The 17868-nt window shown below is 45.2% G+C and overlaps 1 protein-coding gene across 2 annotated transcripts in view; it reads left to right on the plus strand.

Annotated features, from left to right (window-relative positions):
- Trappc9 (trafficking protein particle complex subunit 9) overlaps positions 1-17868 on the plus strand; it is a 440029-nt gene that overhangs the window by 259759 nt on the left and 162402 nt on the right. For both annotated transcript variants that reach the window (XM_060389314.1, XM_060389315.1), the window contains one exon: positions 10051-10193. In XM_060389314.1, the coding sequence (XP_060245297.1) occupies positions 10051-10193 (143 nt within the window). The remainder of the gene's footprint in view (positions 1-10050; positions 10194-17868) is intronic.

Here is a 17868-nt window from a genome sequence, read left to right on the forward strand (position 1 = left end):
TCCAACACTGCCTCTCTGCAATTTCCTGTGTCTGGGACATTTTTCCAGATCCTGCAGGGCGGGCATTCTTGTCTTTCATTCTACTTTCACCTCAGATGCCCTCATGTCCACTCTGCCTGGTATTAAAAAAAAAATCTTACCTTAGGCCTCTACCTCCTGAGTGCTGGGACCGTAGGTACTGCCTGGGTGCTGTCTCTCTCACCCTGACTTCTCACTTCTTCTTCTTTTTATTCTTCTCTTTTTATTTTTTAAATACATTGCCAAGATTCAAACACAGGGCCTTCTGCCCACTAAGCCAGCATTAACCTAGCTGAACTATATCCCACACCCAGGTCTTATTAAATGGATGATCTTCCCTTCCCAACTCACTCTCTTGTTAACTACACACAAGAGACAAACCATGCATTCAGTGCCATTCCAGGAGCTGGTGCTATAAGCACCTTGCTTAGGTCTTCCCCTGAGCAGGCCAGACTTGGTCTCTGGTTAGTACCCACAGTCCTATTTTTCTGGGCCAGCTTTTCTTCTTCTGGAAGAGCCTGTACTGCTGGAAGAGCAAGATCTTTACAGAGTCAGGAAGACATAGCTTGAACTTGGCAAGATTCTTCATTTCTTTAATGCTTCAATAATAAGCAGTGCCCAGGTAACTCTGAGATCAGACTTCGTTTCTGTGTTGCCATTTTCAGGGACTAGACTAGAACGTTGCCAGAGCCCCTGGTCTACATGTCCTCCTCCTGCGAGCTTCCCTGCGAGGTTGTAGTCATTCAGGCGCATTGAGCGTGTACATGTGGAGCCCTCTCCTTTGAGAGTCTGGATAAGCAGAGCATGGCTCCTGCCCTCAGAGAACTGTTTTTCCACAAAAGGAGGCAAGCCTTATGATGCAGTGCTGTGGGCATTTCTGTGGGAAGTGCTTATGCTATATTGTCATGTAGGGCTCCCAAAGGGTTTGAGAAATCTGCAGAAACCCAGAGGCCAAGCGGGGTTGTGCTATTTGGATAGGAGTATGGAATGGTGGAGGGGGCTTGGGTTCTGCAGGAGAGTGTGGACATTGAAAAGTCACAATCCGTCCATGTTAGGAACCTCTATTAAAAATGAAATATGAATTAGCAACAAGCCTCACTCCATAGGCCGGACACTCACTGGCTTTTGCTTTGTGCCAAATCTTAAAGTTAGCTACAGACATTGCAGGAAACAAAGCCAAATTTTGCATGTTTCAAAAGCAATGAAGTTGATGTCCCCAGCAGATATATCTAGAGAAGGGATTAGAAAAAAGCCCCACAAATTATCAATGCCAAGAATGAATGAATGACACCCCCCCCCAATCTACAGGAACTGAGAACATTCTAGATAATGGCATGCCAATTCACTTGATAACCTGGATAAAATGGACAACTTCTGTATTCAAACTGCTTGAGATATTTCTGGTAATAAATTGTTTCTTTTAATATTTTCATGAAGTCAAATGACACGGTTTCCTGATGCCAGGTGGGATGGCACACTCCTTTAAACCTTTAAACTCCTTTAAACTTAGGAGACAGAGGCAGATGTATCTCTGAGTTTAAGGCCAGCCTGCCTAGTTTACAGAGTGAGTTCCAGGATGGCAATGGCCACACAGAGAATTCCTTTCTCGAAAAACCCTCCCTACAGAAAAGATGTTTTCTACCAGTGTTCAGTGTCCTTTGTGTTTCTGTGAGCCTCCTGTCTACTCCAAGGTGGCCCCGCCTCTCTTGAAGTATGTGTCCTCCTGCTCAGTGTGGAGAGAGAAACTTCTGTGCATGATATGGCCTGGGTTGTTTATCTTACAGCCTCTGACCAGGTGTCTGGCCTTCGTCGTCATCAAAAAGCTAATTTGATCATTGGATTGTCTTTGCCCTTGGTCAAAACCAATTACTTGTGGCAGTATGGGTTTATTTTTGGAGTCGTTATTCCCATTGATTGATTTGCTGGTCCTAGTCAGCATAAGAGGAATAAAGTAAAGACAATTTCAAAGGCAGCAGTGTTAGAACCAAGGCAGCAAACTGAGTTTATCCAGTGACATGAGCTTTACAAAGCACATTCTTAGTATAACAAAATTGCAAGGAAGAGACAGATCAAAAGAAATGCTAGAAGAATATGAATGAGTAATTCACAGAAAGATATAATAATGGCCCAAGTGTACAAAATTATGTTCAATTTTCATAAGAGAAATACTATATAAAGATGAAGGTATTTTAATTGTCAAAATTTGGGCATATTGTCCTACTTTTGGGGTTTTGTGGGTTCTTTCTTTCTCTTTCTTTTTCTTTTTTTGTTTTTTGGTACTAGGGATGGAACTGGGGCCCACACAGGGTAGGTAAATGCTGTACCACTGAGCCACATTCCATCCCTGGCTCCCAAAGTTTAGAGAAAGGAAGAAAGGAAGGGCACACAGAAGCTGCTCGGCTCCACTGTGCATGTCAGGATGTCAGCTCCTGCATTACCTTATAGTCTTTGCTGCTCACCACCCAGACATGGCTGGGGACTAATGTGGTCCTCCAGCCTCTGACCTGCTTCCTTTCCTTAGAACCAGCACTAACATATTTCCTTGACCTGCTGCTGCCCCTGGCCACTTCCCCATCTCTTTCCGCATTCCAAGTCCTAGCTCTTCTTAGCCACCACAGGTCCTCAGGGCCTCCTGAACTGAAAGGCTGCTGTTGCTCCAACCAACCCCCTCATTACCGTGGATGCACTGTTTAATTTGTAGCTGCTTGATATCTTTAAGGCATAATTAACACTGAAGAGAGATTTTGGCCAAATGTGCTAATTAACTAGAAAGTAATGGTATGGCTTTCATTGGTAGGCTCCCCTGACCCTCAGTCATCTGTCCTGTTTTGAGGGCAGGAATGAGCCCCAGCCAGTGGCTGGTCCTGGGTGTTTGGCTTCCTAAAGTGTATTGCATTCCAGCTATTGATCTTTTGTCATTTCACAGAAAGAATCTGCGGTGACAGGTTCAATTGGGGTCTTCAGGAATTAGAGACCTGCTTATACTTTTAAATTGGCTGGGATGCATATGAGGGTGGTTGTTTTTCTCTTGTAATAGCTTCAGTTATATTAGAGACTATGGAACATTAGATTAGTAATACAAAATGAACAATAACAGTTCTGATAAGAGCTGATCAAAATCTCAGGCAATATCTGTCAGAACACTCAGATTCTGAGCAAGGATATTGAACTAGAGAAGCAAAAAGCCTTTTCCAAGGTAATATTCAGTTTTAATTACTGTCAGTCACAGGCTCACTCTGTTCTTTAATGTGGAACCTGAGACTGTCAGGCTCCACCCACGACTCCTGCACGTTTCACGGTTGTCCCTCACCAACGTGGCCAACATCAAACATTGTTCAGGGGTTCACAAATGATGGTGTGCCTGTTCATAACATCAGTGCCCAAAATCCAGTTTGCTGAGTGCAGCCTCAGAAGGGCAGTCTGATGGGTTTTGGCAAATGTGTGACCTGGATGGATAGCCATCCCCACCACCGGGATGTGGAACACCTGATGACCCCAGAAAGTGTCCCTGACTCCTTTACAGCTGAGTCTTCTCCCATCCCAAGGAGACTCTGGTCTCCTTATTAAGACTAAAGAATGACCTTTCTAGTGTCTGCTGTGCTCTTGGGTCATCCATGTTGCTGACGCCACTCCCTATCCCATGTCATAGCTGAGCAAGCGGCCTGTTTTACAGATGCTACTATCCACCTGCCCATTCCTTACTGTACAGTACACTGCAGTTACTTCAAGTTTAAAGTTGCCTTGAATAAAGTTTTCACAGACATTTTTGTATCCATCTTCATGTGAATAGATGTTTGAATTTTTCTTGGTGGGAGTTGAATTGCTCAATAGTAATATGGGATTACAGATTTAAATTTGCAAGAAATAACTTAAGTCTTTTTTTTTTAAGCAATTGTGCTATTTTGCAGTACTATCAGCAGTTTCTAAGCATTCCAGTAGATTTCTTAGGATTTTTGTTTTTAAACAGGATGATGTCTTGATGTCCCTGAACTATTTTACTTTTCTATGTATGCTTTTAATTGCTTGACATCAAACATGTTATCCTTATTTCTAGTGTTTGGTAGAACTGTTTAGTCACTTGCCATTATGTGTGGCTTTTCATTAAGGTTTTAATGGTATATTTCATAAAATGTACTTTTTATTATTTGCTCAAAGTTTTTAAAATTATAGAAGGGGTTTGAATGTTGCATCTGCCGTTTCTGTTGATCGTGCAGCTTACTTTTGCTTCCTGTTAACAATTTGTAAATATAGTGAGAGACCATCATGAGTTAATGCTCAAAGATTAAACCATCCTTGCTTTGCTGAGATCCGACTCATGTGGTTATGACGTGTGATGCCTTTTATATATACTTTCAAACTTGATGCACAAGTACTTTGCTAGGTACTTTTATAGCTAAATTTATGAGAAATACTAGTCTTAAAATGGTTTTCTTATAAACTTTCTAATTTCAACCTTTGAGTAATACTGGTCTTATAAAAGGTGGGGCCATTTTTTATAGTGTGTGTGTGCACACGTGTGCGTGTGTGCGCACGCACGTGCACACACAGGCCTGCACCTACTATAGCATGCATGTGGAAATGAGAGAACACTGTGTGGGAGTTAGTTATCTTCATCCATCATGTGGACCTCGTGGATCAAAGCCAGCCTGTCAGGCCTTGGAACCTGGGAATTCGTGCATCCATTCATCACTCTTTCCTCTCGACTGTCTGTGGCTGTAACTAGCAGCTTCAAGTTCCTGTTGCCTTGGTTTCCCTTGGTGTTAGACTATAACATGAAACTGTGAGCCAAATAAATGATTGCTCCCTTAAGTTGCTTTGGTCAGGGTGCTTTATCACAATAGCAGTAGGTACAGTTTACAGATTATTCAGTTTAGTGTTTTACATATACAGGTGCTCAATAAAAAGTAGCCATTCACTTGAAAAGCTGGTTGTACTGTGCTTGGAAACAAATATTTTGTTTCTAATTCCTTGTTCAATGCAACCTTCTACAAGTCTTCTGTCAAGGACTGAGAAGGTGCTCTGCATAGGGACCATATGGTCTTCAGGAAGGAGGACTCTCTCCTCCCACCGCAGTGTACATCCTGTGCCTTTTGCCTGTCAGCCCGCTTTATGGTTTCATTAAAATATTCTAATTTTACCAGGCTGAGTCTGCTTTTCATTTTTCCCCCCTCCTTTTAATCATTAGTAGGAAAGGCAGCAATACTCAATTTCACAGAACCCTTTCTGTGCTTGATTTTCATAACTTAGATATCTCCCCCATAATTATATCTTTTCTTTGGCTCTCTACAGAGTAAAGAAACAGCCAATTTCAAGAAAATTGGAGCAGCCTATTTCTTCCTCGCTCCCTGGCTCTTGACAGTTATCTCCCCGTGCACTTTCTGTTCACTCCTGAGTGAGTTCTCCTACAGCCTTCTCTTTAGGTGGTCTTGAAGTTTGGCTTCATGATCCTGGTTTTTTCAAACCACAGAAAAGACTCTGTTTCCTTGGATACTTTGCCTGTGATAGAAGCAAGGTGCCAAATTCCTGCTGATTGATGGCGTCGCTTATTTCTTCATGTACTGGTTTGTTCTTACATCTGTGCACTCAGGATTAACTGATCTTTCCGAGGTCAGAGGCCACATTCATCCTGTACCAAGCACAGATGATTGCACTGAAAAGATACCTGGGAGGCTCCAAAATGATGAATGAGAGAGAGACAGACAGACAGAGACAGAGAGATAAAGAGACAGAGACACACAGAGAGAGACAGAGGAGATAGAGACAAAGATAGAGAGGTCTGTGTATACATACACACACACACACACATATAGAGAGAGAGACAGAGAGAGAGAGATTGATCTCAATCTCATTAGATAACTAGAGTTAGCTAGGCTCAGAATTCATAGAAGGCCCCTTATGTGACTTTAAGGTGTCTAGGACATGTTTTCAAGAAACCAGTGGCTCTCTGGAGATGATGTGTCTGTCTGTGCTTTGGGCTGATGGGAGTTGTAAGAAAATTTGAGGTTTCAGTGAGACCAAAATATGAGTGTTGAATTTAGAAAAACACCTATTTCACCAAATACTTCATTAGTAAAGAAGAAGTATGGGTTGCCCTGGATGGTCAGGGGGAGGGATATTTAAGTGGGCAGAGAGGGTCAGTGAAAGCACTGTTGGTATCACAAGCTTGAATGACACTCATACACACGGACATGAAGGCAGGGTGAGTGGTGGGAGGCACAGGGAACAGTGAGCTTTCTAACATGGGGCTGAGGACATGAATGGACATCATTCCAAGGAAGACACACAATAGACTGACAGCAAAGGAAAGGAGAAGAGGCCTGCCTGAACCTAAGCCTCGGTGAAACGTGGCTTCACTCCATAAGATGGCTGTTACCACAAAATGGGAAAACGAGTGTTGGTGAGAAAAAAACAAAACAAAAAAACAAACCCAGAACCATGCTGAAGGGTTAAGTGGTGTATTGCTGTGGGAAATGATCTGGTGATCCCTCAAAAAACGAACGTAGACTAAATGTATGATGCAGACATTTTACCCTCTGCATGCCCAAAGACAGAAGTGAGGCGGTGACATTCTCATGCTTCTGTTGACAGCAGCATTATTCACTAGACCCACTGGGTGGGAAGAAGCCTCATGCATCACAGGCAGCCAGGCTACACTGCCGAGCGCTACTCAGCCTTACAAAGGAAGGCGAGCTGGTGCAACCCGTGGCAGGTTGAACCTCGCGCATTTTGATGAATGAAATAAGGCAATCACAGAAGGACTGATTACCCAAGGCCCCTCAAGGGGTCATCTACATGGAGTGAATGCGGAAAGGCTGGCTGCCGGGAGTCAGGGTAGCAGCTGGTGGGAAGTGGAGGTGGGAAGGCGGTGTGCAGAGGGCACAGAGGTTTCTTTTGGAGGACGAGGAGGGCTCTGCAGATGTCTGGTGACCATGTGTCAGCAGAGTGACATGCAGTGCGAAGAACCTGTGCCCTGCAAGAACTAAAACAGTGATGTTGGTAGGAACCTTTTCTCAGTAAATCATCCTTTGCCTCAAAGGTTTGTCGTCGTCGTCATTGTTTGTTTCCAAATAAATCCAGTCTTTAAAGTTCAAAAATAAATAAAAGAAATGGTATGCATTCTCATTTCTTCCGGTTCTAAGCCTTGTTGCCAGTGGGTTAGATTGCACAGCGGGAAAAGAATTTATTTATTGTGTTTTCTTCTTGATTCTTCATGAGAGCCTAAGCAGGTCAGTATTAGTTACTATCAGTCACTCTTTAATGGTTGGTGGGCTGAGGCTGAAAATGGCAAGCTGAGGTGCTGTTCCCCAGATTCATAGTGTCAAAGACTATATCACTGGTAAACCTACCATCTCTCCTTTTGCCCTGCCAGGCTGTATAGACTCTGCCAACTGCCTGTCCTCAACATGTCCTCTCTCTGATAGGAGGTACATGGAAGCAGCTTCTTTTGATTTCTGAAAAGCCTAATAGCTATGTCTGCTTCCTCATTGCAAGAAGTGGGTCAGCAGAAGCAGTGCGGGCCCAATATACCTTGCTGAGTGCCTGTGGACTCTGAGGGAAGACGACTATGCTGGCTAGTTTGATGTTGATTTGATACAAGTTACAGTCACTAGAGAGGACAGAACCTCAATTGAGAAAATGCCTCAATAAGATGGCTATAGGCAGGCCTGTAGGGCATTTTCTTAATCAGTAATTGATGTGGGAGGGCCCCTGCCTAGCTGTGTATGGGACCACCCCTGGGTAGGTGGACCTGGGTTGTATAAGAAAGCAGATTGGGCAAGCCATGGGGAGCAAGCCAGTAAGCAGCACCCTTCCATGACCTCTGCATCTGCTCCTGCCTGCAGGGTCCTTCCCTGTTTAAGTCCCTGTCCTGACTTCCTTTACTGATGGTCTATATTGTGGAAACACATGCCAAATAAACCATTTCCTCCTCAAGTTGCTTTGGTCATAGCAATAGTAATCCTAAGGAAGATGAGGGCTAAATGTAGGCACCTCTGTCTAGCCTCTTGGAAACATGGCTTCCTGTCACACTGGCTAGGGGAGAGTGAGCACTACCTCCCGTGTCTTCATGCACGTGTGGAGGCCCCAACACAGCCGTGCCAGTGCTGAGCTCACACCCAGTGCCCAGCTTCTGTTTTCATTGCTGCTTCTGGAAAGCGCTTCCGGAGGGCAGTTAGTGTCCGGTACGCTGGGAGCCTTCAATGTTCTTCTTTGACACGGAGTGGACATGTATCAGGGACATTATTGGCCTTGTATCCCATCATTCACCTCCTTGGACCTCCCTGGAACCATCCTGTTATGTTCTGGTCTGTCTCCTTTGCTTTTGGTCTTGTGTCTGGGAGGCAGAAAGATTTGCCTCCATGCTTTCCTTGAACAGTTCTATCTGCAAAGTTCATTATTAATAAGTGTGTGTATGTGTGTGTGTGTGTTTGAGTGTAGGTGTCCTAGAACTCCAGAGGAGGATGTTAGATTTCCCTGGAGCTGGATTTACAGGTAGATGTGATTCACCAGACATGGGTGCTGGGAGCAGAACTCAAGTCCTCTGGAAGAGCAGTCTAGGCTCTTAAGTGCTCAGCCATCTCTCTAGCCCTTAATATCTTTCTCAGCCTTCTCGCTTTCCATTTTGTTTTTACTTTATTCCCTGTAAGAAATACAGTGCAAAAAAAAGAAATACAGTGCAGTCCTTTGCTCCCAGCCCGACAGAATTAGATGGCAGCTAGATTTGCCCCGTGGGTCCCTGTTGTCAACACCTGTTTGAGGACACTGCTGTGGAAGCTTCCATCATTTTAGTCAGAAGTTAGCTGGGCCAAGATTTCTTGTTACCATGGCTACTCCCTGTGTCCCACAGGCTATAGAGCCCTGCAAAGTTGCTTTGTACTGAGCAGGGGGGTGGAGGGGTGTCATGTGGGAGGTACCAGCTTTTCTATGATACATGTCATCTGTCCTCAATAGCCCTCTGCCTGTGTGCAGGGCTATGGGCCTGCTCCAGCTGTTCCTCCTGAAGGGTCCTAGAGGACTTGGAGGTTAGTGTCACAGTCCTGTGGGATTTATCCCTTATGGTCATCCCTCTCCAGTCCAGTCAGATGCAGTCCACCTAGGTCTGGCCTACAGCTCCTTAGTACCTCTTCCTTTTCCACTATAGACACCCACTGTCCCGTGCTATGGCAGGGGTTAGTCATGGATCTTCTCCCTGATACAGTAGCACTGTACCTTCTAAGAATGATGGGCGTGGGAGGCCTTGCTCAGCATTCCTAAGAATAGAGCCCTGCCTCTTCCGACCTTGTTAGCGTACCTGTATCTTGAACCCCCTCTTCCCAAGTGCTCTTGGTCTGGGCTGCTCTCCCGCAGCATACAAAGGTCTCATCTCAAAGGAACGGAGGGTCAGGTCTGGCTGGACAGGGCTGGGGCTGGAGTTTCAGTGTCTCATCTCCCCTGTGTGGTGGCTAGATGCCTCTTGCATGCCTGTATCATCAAGCAGCAGGCTCTACCCTCCTCCTTTCCCATCATCCTTTGTAAGAGACATCAGTAGGAAAGGTCCTGGGAAAGAGCCTAGAAAGGGAGGGTGTGGCACCCCATTGGCAGCCCATTTTAGCTTTAGCCACCCGCCATCTTTGTACTGATGCCTCCTTGCCCGTTTGGATGCCACCTGCCACCTCTTATCCATGTCCAGCTTCTGGCACAGTGGCACCGCCCCTGTCCTGGAAGGGCCTATGTGCACTGTCAGTCTGGGAGTGGAAGTTGCCTTCTACTCCCTGCATGGAAGCCGCCCTTCCCTGCCTTCTACTGATGCACAGTCACCGTGTTTTCTCTGTGCAGATTGGAGCCTCATCTACTCACATGTACAGCTGAGGACTCTTGAGACTTTTGGTACCACAGGAGAAATGGTGCCAGGCGCACAGTATGAGCTGGGATAGTTGCGTGATCCTGTCATGTGGGAGTGTCTTGAGACTCTCCCTAGGTGCAGCCTGCCTGCCTCCTGGCATGGCACCCCGTCCACTTGTGGGTACTTATTTGGTATTTGCATTAACTTTTTAGACTCTGGAAGCTGTCCTGAACTTCAAGTACTCCGGAGGCCCGGGACACGTGGAAGGGTATTACAGGAACCTCTCTCTGGGGCTGCATGTGGAAGTGGAGCCATCAGTGTTTTTCACCAGAGTCAGCACACTTCCAGCAACCAGGTAACCAGGCTGGGGAGGGAGTGGGGGCTCATGATACCAATCATTCTGTCTCACTGCAAAGCAGATCCATGCCTTTGGCAGGGCAATGGCCCTTGGTGTTACTGCACAGGTGGAATGGGCTAGATGCTGTGCTGACAATCCCCGTGGGGCCCTCCCAGAGCAGGTACTGTTTTTCGGTCTGACTGTTCCTCCTCCTCCTCCTTCTTTTCTTTCTTTCTTTCTTTTTCCCATTTATTTATTAATTTAATCTCTTTATAGCCTGATCCCAGTCCCTTTCCTCCTCTCTTCCCGGTCCTGCCCTTATACCCTCTTCCCCCATTTTCTCTTCTCTCTTTTCCTCAGAGAAGGCAAGGCTACCCCTATGTGTATCAACCCAAGCAATTCTACTAAAATCAGGGATAAGAAAAGGCTTCCCACTCTCTGTATCTCTTCAACATAGTACTTGAAGTCCTAGCTAGAGCAATAAGACAACTAAAGGAGATCAAGGGGAAAGAAGTCAAAGTACCATTATTCACAGACGATATGATACTATATATAAATGACCCCCAAAATTCTACTAGAGAACTCCTACAGCTGATAAATACCCTCAACAAAGAGGCTGGATACAAAATTAACAAAAACAAAAACAAAAAACAAAATCAGTAGTCCTCCTTTATACAAACAATACAAACAGTAAATGGGCTGAGAAAGAAATCAGGGAAACAACACGCTTCACAATAGCCACAAATAATATAAATTATCTTGGTGTAACTCTTACCAAGCAAGTGAAAGACTTATATGACAAAAACTTCAAGTCTTTGAAGAAAGAAACTAAGGAAGATATCAGAAGATGGAAAGATATCCCATGTTCATGGATTGGTAGGATTAACAAAGTGAATCCAATGTTTTGGCCATCTTACTAAAAGCAATCTATAGGTTCAATGAAATTACCATAAAAATTCCAACAAATTTTTAACAGACCTTAAGGAGCTATCCTCAACTTCATATAGAAAAATAGAAAACCTAGTATAACTAAAAACAAGTTTGTACAATAAAAGAACTCTTAGAACTGTCACCATCCCTGCTTTCAAGCTATACTGCAGAGCAACAGTAATAAACACTGTATGGTTCTGACATAAAAACAGACAGATTGGGAGCTAAAATGTTACACTCAGGATGCGAGGCTAAGCACTGCACTCGGGGTCAGCTGCTTTCGACCCAGAGAAGAGCATGTCTGATTGCATGCGGGTTGATGCCCCAGGTCCCACCTCTGAGAAAAAGGTATCGGACGGGTCTGATGGTCTTTGGGTGGATAACACCTAAATGAACATCGGTACAAAGTCCCAATTTATTTCTAATATCAGAGATCAGACCTCTACTCTTGCCTGATGCATCTAAAACAAAAAGGGGGAACTGTAGAGAGCTGCGTAATGCTGCGCCTTAAAGATGGAGCTGGTTTCCGCCTTCCACCTTCCCGATGGTGAGTGTTCTCTGTCACAAACAACTCCACATTTGGCTAAGGCTGAGGATCTGGCTTGCTTCCATGTATGTGGACCTATCTGCATTGCTCATGTGGCATGCTGGGGTTGGCTACCCAGAGGCTATATAAGCTGTGGGCTGGCTTTCCCCAGGGTCAGAAGATTGTTCAAGGTTCTGAATAAACTGCATTGAAATAAATAAATAAATAAATAAACAAATAAATAAATAACTAAATAAATAAATAAGAAAAAAAGACAGATTGATCAACGGAATCAAATCGAAGCCCCAAATAAACTGATGGACTGCCCCTTCTTAAACGGGGACTCTGCATAGAGTTTTGCTTGTGTTTGGAACTCCCTGAGGAGCCGGGCCTTATTCTCTGTGAAAGTGTTGTCTCAGGCCTCACTGTCCAGCACCACGAGGACCTTCTAGCTCAGCATGATGCCAGCTCAGTCTGGACAGGCTATCTTTCCCCCAGGGTAGCCCTCTCTGCTTCCCATCTCTCCAGGCCTGATCTTCCTGGGGGGCAGGGGGAAGGGTGGGCCTGTCTACTTCAGGGTCACACGTAGTGAGAAGGGCCATTAATTTTCTTTGAGGTGGAAGGCGTCAGTTCCTCATCTCACACTCAGACTCTAGACGTGGCATCAATGCTTCTCAGGACAGTTTAGAGGCTCAAACATGTGCAGTCCCCTAGAGAGTGTGCCCACACCTCCACTGTACTCCACCAGCTTGCCAGACTCAGCCATGCTTGACATATTTGTAGGGACAGTGGGCCAGGTCAGGATTGTGCATGCTTAATGGAGTGAAAAAGCATTCCTGACTAACACTTACCTGTCTGTCTTTGGATCTTACAGATAGCACCCTGGCCTGTACTATTTATTCCTCCCATTTATTCTATAGGGTAAAGGAGAGGTTTGGTGTCCATCATGATGCTGGCAGAAAAATCCATTTAAACGGATCTAGCTCACTTTCCCCCCAGCCACAGGAGAAAGGCTTTAGCAAGGATTAATGGCTTATCTGGGCCTTTTAGCATCCCTTTTTATCATCTATCACTTTGTTGGTCCTCACTGCCAAGGTGGCTTCTGTTTGAATTTGTAGAAAGCTCTAAAGCTCCTACCCCCAGGGCAGGTTTGGCTAACGTGCTGACAGCTGGTGTTAGGGTGAGCCAAGCCTTCCACACATGGCTCTGCTGTGCCATGTCTGCCTTTCCTGCCCCTCCCCTTCTTCTGCTGCCACTGCCTACCAAGACTTCTCAGATGTGGCACAGGATGCCACAGATTCTCTTTGTGCCTCATCATGGCCTCTGTAGCTGTAAATTGTAACTTAAGGTTGAAATGAACTTGGAAGCTTTGGCTGTTGGCTGAAGCACCCCTTTGGTGTTTGTCATCAGCTAGTGGCCTTCATGTTCTCTTCTTTTGGCCTGTGTATTTCCCTTCCCAGCTCCTGGGTTTGAGAGTTCACACTGATCATCCTTTTCCATTATCCTCAAGTCTAACAAACTCCTGGGATGGAAGTCCACTGTCTCTGGATCACTCTGGCCCCTGAGTACCGTTATCCCCATGGAGAGTTGACCATTTGGCCCCTTCACACCATTCTGCTTGTCCCCAGGTCCTATCTGACTTGCAGACAGATCCATTGCTGAGGAGTCTACGTTCAGACTCCCTCCTTCTCTCTTCAGGACAGATGTCCCTCTCCCTTTCTTCTCCCTATGTTCCTACCTGTAGACAGTCGTTTTTGGCTACTTTATTGGGTTCTTATAGCTACCATCCTTCTCCCCCCAATCCCTTCCAACCTTCCAACACTAGGTAGGAGAGAAAGAAGGTTATAGGAGAAAGGGGACATAGATCTCTTTAAAGCTGAATCAGGGTCATCAGGTTTCTAGGGGCAAATCCAATCTTCTTCGTCAGAATATCCAGCAAACCAATCCAGCAATAGCAAATGCAGCAGCAAGGGACCACAGTTAGCAGCCTCGACAGGCTCTCTCAGGGCCTTCTTACTTATACCCTCTCAAGAGTTCTCAGAATTAAAGTTTCTGCAGTTGGCAAAAATCAAGCCCCTGCCAGAGCACGAGACACATCACAGTTAGCTGCTGTGGACAGTCTAAAGCAGCCCCATAACGCACACCTGGGATGAAAGTGAAAACATATTTACATAACACTTCTTTGGTTTTTAAGGAAACCAAAATGCTCACTTACATCTACCAAGTTCTGTAATAACCTCTCAGACGTGTGCAGCCTGAACCTATGTCAAGACAGGTCACTCCTAGGGGTTTCCACCATATTTTTTTTTTCCCTGAACATGTTCTTTTTTATTAAACTACTATTCTTTAATCCTTTGGGGGAAAAATCTACTTGCCTTTCAGATCTATGCTTCAATTCCTGTAGATTTTCCTATCAGGAGAGAGAAAGAGGGAGGGGAGAGGGAGAAGGAAAGAGAAGGAGAGGGAGAGGGAGAGAGAGAGAGAGAGAGAGAGAGAGAGATTCTCTGTGTGAGTCCAATGCTTTCCTCACTTCTCTAACACATGTGTCAGATCCTTGGGAGCACTTATGCCCTGCTTGCAGCCAGCAACCCTGAATGACACATGCACTGTACATTCTCTCTGGGAAAAGGCGGGGGGGGGCAGCAAGAGCATCATCTTGCTTTTCACCCTGATAGGAGCTTGTCACACAGAATTAACATGGAATGGGAACAGGAATTTGCACACAGGAGCTATGGAACAATAGAACGTCAGATAAGTGAATAAATAGAAAAGACCTGAGCAAGCCCCCCCTCCCCCGGGCTGGGAGTGGGAAAGAAGAGAAAGAACAAGGAGTGAGTGGCTGAAAGGCAGACAAGCAGTACAGAAAGAATGTGCCCTGTCTCCAGCGCAGACAGACTCAGCATTTGAAAGTGGAGCTTTTCAAACTCTGCAAGGCAGCAGGTGCTAACTGTATGCTTTTTAGAAGAAGCTAGCATCAAATGAGCACGGTATATGTTAACACTGATACTTAGAAGGTTGATTTGGACTTATTTATATTAAACATGTGGGCTTTCAAGTGAAAGAGATAGGAAAAAGTATGGTGATTGAAGAATTGAGTTTTCAGTAGCACATTAGAGTCCTAAATATACATCTGAAAACACAATTTCAAAATAAAACCAGCACACAAAGGGGAAAAACAGATAATAACATGGTACAGCTGACTGTATAAACATTATTCCCTGAGAATCTGATATGACAAGTAGACAAAACAAAACAAAACAAAACAAATCTCACAGGGAAACTGTAGCCAACCTAGACATTTTTTTTAAACCAGCCCCACCTAATTGTATTTCTGGAAGAGTGAACGCTTATACTAGAAATGGATGGTTTGACGTCATCGATGTGGCGCCTGAAACACAAAGAAGAGTTCAATACACCCAGAGTGAACAGAAAAAATTACAGGGAAGAATGTATGTCAGTAAAATGGGGTATGAAAGAGGATCTGTGGATTCAACAGAACCAAAAGTTGATACTTTAAAACAGATTAACAGTAAAATTAACCATACCTAGGGCAATGAGGGGGAAAACCCCACAAATTGCAAGCAGAAGGAATGAAAGATGTGGCATTCTGTGGTTTTTGTACTTGCTGTAAGTTAGAAATGCAAGAGAATGCCGCAGAGGGCCATATCCCACAGAGTGTGACTGCTTTGGCAAAATGGATTGGTGTTTTGAAAGAGGAAAGCGGACAAAGTACAAAAACTGACACAAGAAGAATGGAGCACTTGAATAGACACTGGCCAATTAGAAAGTTCCCAAGAAGCATTTCGTGGGCCCAGGTGGCTTCTGCAGGAAGTAGCTCAAGCTTTTAAGAAAGCAAGCACTATACCCTTAAGGAAGCTCATTTAGAAGGCAGGCAGGGAGGAGTCCCTGCTGACCCCAGCCTCAAAGAAGACAACAGAGGAGCTGCCTGCCTTGGGGCCAGAGGTTTCTTAGATGGGCTCAGAAGTTGCTCACTGTAAAATAAAATGTTGATAGATAATTAATTTCCTAAAAACTGAGACCTTATGCTTGGGCCGGCCAGATGGGGAAAAGCTTTTGCTATGGAGGCCAGGTGACTAAATTTGATTCTTGGAATCCAGGTAAAATGCTGGATGCTTTGAATCACATGTGTGATCGTGGCATTCCCATGTTGAGATGGAGGCAGGTGAGTCAGCCGGAAGCTTGTGCGGGAGGCAGCCCGGGGTCCACGGAGCAGCAGCAGAAACACAGAGACCGCCTCAACAAGGCCGAGACAGGAAATTCCCGCCACATGTGTGCCGGGGCGTGCTGAGGGCTTTTTCTAAATAGAATGTATAAACAAATGTCACACACGCACACCCACCCACCCCCACACACATCCCAAAAGCCTTACACTCACCAAAAGGCAAGGCATACCAGAAAATACACTACAGCATTCTAACAGGTGTTTTTTAAATGACCAAAGTCACCTGAAACATGTTGTGCATCACTGATTGTTAAAAGAATGCAAAATAAACTCATAATTAGGTACCGATGCATACTCCCCGGAACAGCTAGCAGGAGTAAATGCTGACAGCATTGAAGGTTGGTGAGGCTGGGATTGAACTGGAATTTGTGGGCATTCACACTCACCAGTAGCAACTCTCGGAGCCTTTAAACACATCCCCAGTGAGCACTAGTTTTACTTGTGCTTATTTTAGAGAACTATAACATCTATCTATATATGAAAAGACTCACGCAAGAATTTATGTAACAGCTTTACTTTCTATAACTCCACTGTAGAAAGTACCTTTCAGCAGGAGAATGGGTGAACCGTCTTCAGTCCAATCCCACAGGGGGCCACTGCTCAGATAAAAAACAAGCTTCTGGAACACGATGCCAGTCAAAGGTTTCTGTACACAGGGGTCCAGATGGCAACACCCTGTCTATGGTCTGAGAGCTTGGAGCAGTGGCTGACAGGGGTGGGTAGGTGGGAGGAGATGGGCTGGGAACGGAATAGGGTCTCTCCCTACCATGGCTTTTCTAGGCTTTGCCTCTGACATTCCCTCTCCCTGGCGAGGGCCTCACTTCCCATTGGTTACCTCAGAGGACCAGTGCCTTCCTGCCTCAGTAAAGTATCGAGTGTCTAGTCGGGTGCTGTCCCAAAGTTCAGATAGTGTAAGAGCTCCTCGGTCTGTCTTGCACATCTTTGTCTCTCATCCCATGTAAGTTACACTTTGATTAAAAAGAAAATGAATGCTCAGATATAAGACTGTGTGTGTAACCAAAGAGGGTACTTAATTTTTATGGGCGAGATCTGGAAAAATAACAAGGCAGAATGGCGTGCCGTGGTATTCAACTGCTACATGGGAGGAAGCCCAGGAAGTAGAAGGCATTGACGACTCCCCCTGAGTGATAAGACTGGCAGAATCAGAGCCAGGCAACGCTGTATTTTCCTTAGCCACCACAGCAGAATCAACACGCATTTTGGACACTCAGCATTAGCAGTTTATTGAAGTGGCATGCCGTGGCGCATTATGAATTCATTGCTTGCTTTCTGCTCACAGGTGAAGATTGTCCTGTCAGAATCTTGCTGTGCTAGAGTTCTACACATCTCACTTTTAAAGTCAGGCCCTCCTCAACACACTTGGACTACAGATGAGGCCGGGGGTGGGCATTGTAGGTTTTCCCCCCAGCACTCGTAGCTTGCTGGCAAGAGTTGGAACCTAGCTTTCCTTACTTGCGAGCAGACTGCCGTCTGTATGGCCACGAGACCGCCTGCCGGTCACAGCTTTCATGGAGGGTTCAAACTGATTTCAGTACAAGCAGAAGCCAAGTATGTCAAAACATCACCCTGGTATGGGGCTAGTTGCACTGTGGAGGCCAGGTGCAAACGTGTGGGGGCCATTTGCTCCCAGAATTACCAAGATTTCTGTCCCTATCATTTCCGAAGTTCTTCTTGGTGTGTGTGTGTGTGTGTGTGTGTGTGTGTGTGTGTGTGTGTGTGTTACATGTGCTTGCACTATGCAGATACAAGTGCCCATGTGTATATAAGGTGTTCAGAAGAGGATCCCAGTACCTACTTGTTCCCCTGAGATGGGATCTCTTACTAAACTTGAAGCTAGGCTGGCAGCCAGCAAGCCCAAGTGATCCTCCATATCTGTCCTTGCTCCTCAGCACTGAGGCTACAGGTAAGTGTTGCCATGCCCAGCTCTTTTTATTTATTTATTTATTTTTTTAAACATGGGTTCTAGGAAATCC

This window comes from Meriones unguiculatus, chromosome 8 (genome assembly GCF_030254825.1).
Source record: "Meriones unguiculatus strain TT.TT164.6M chromosome 8, Bangor_MerUng_6.1, whole genome shotgun sequence".
In the NCBI taxonomy this organism is placed as follows: Eukaryota; Metazoa; Chordata; class Mammalia; order Rodentia; family Muridae; genus Meriones; species Meriones unguiculatus.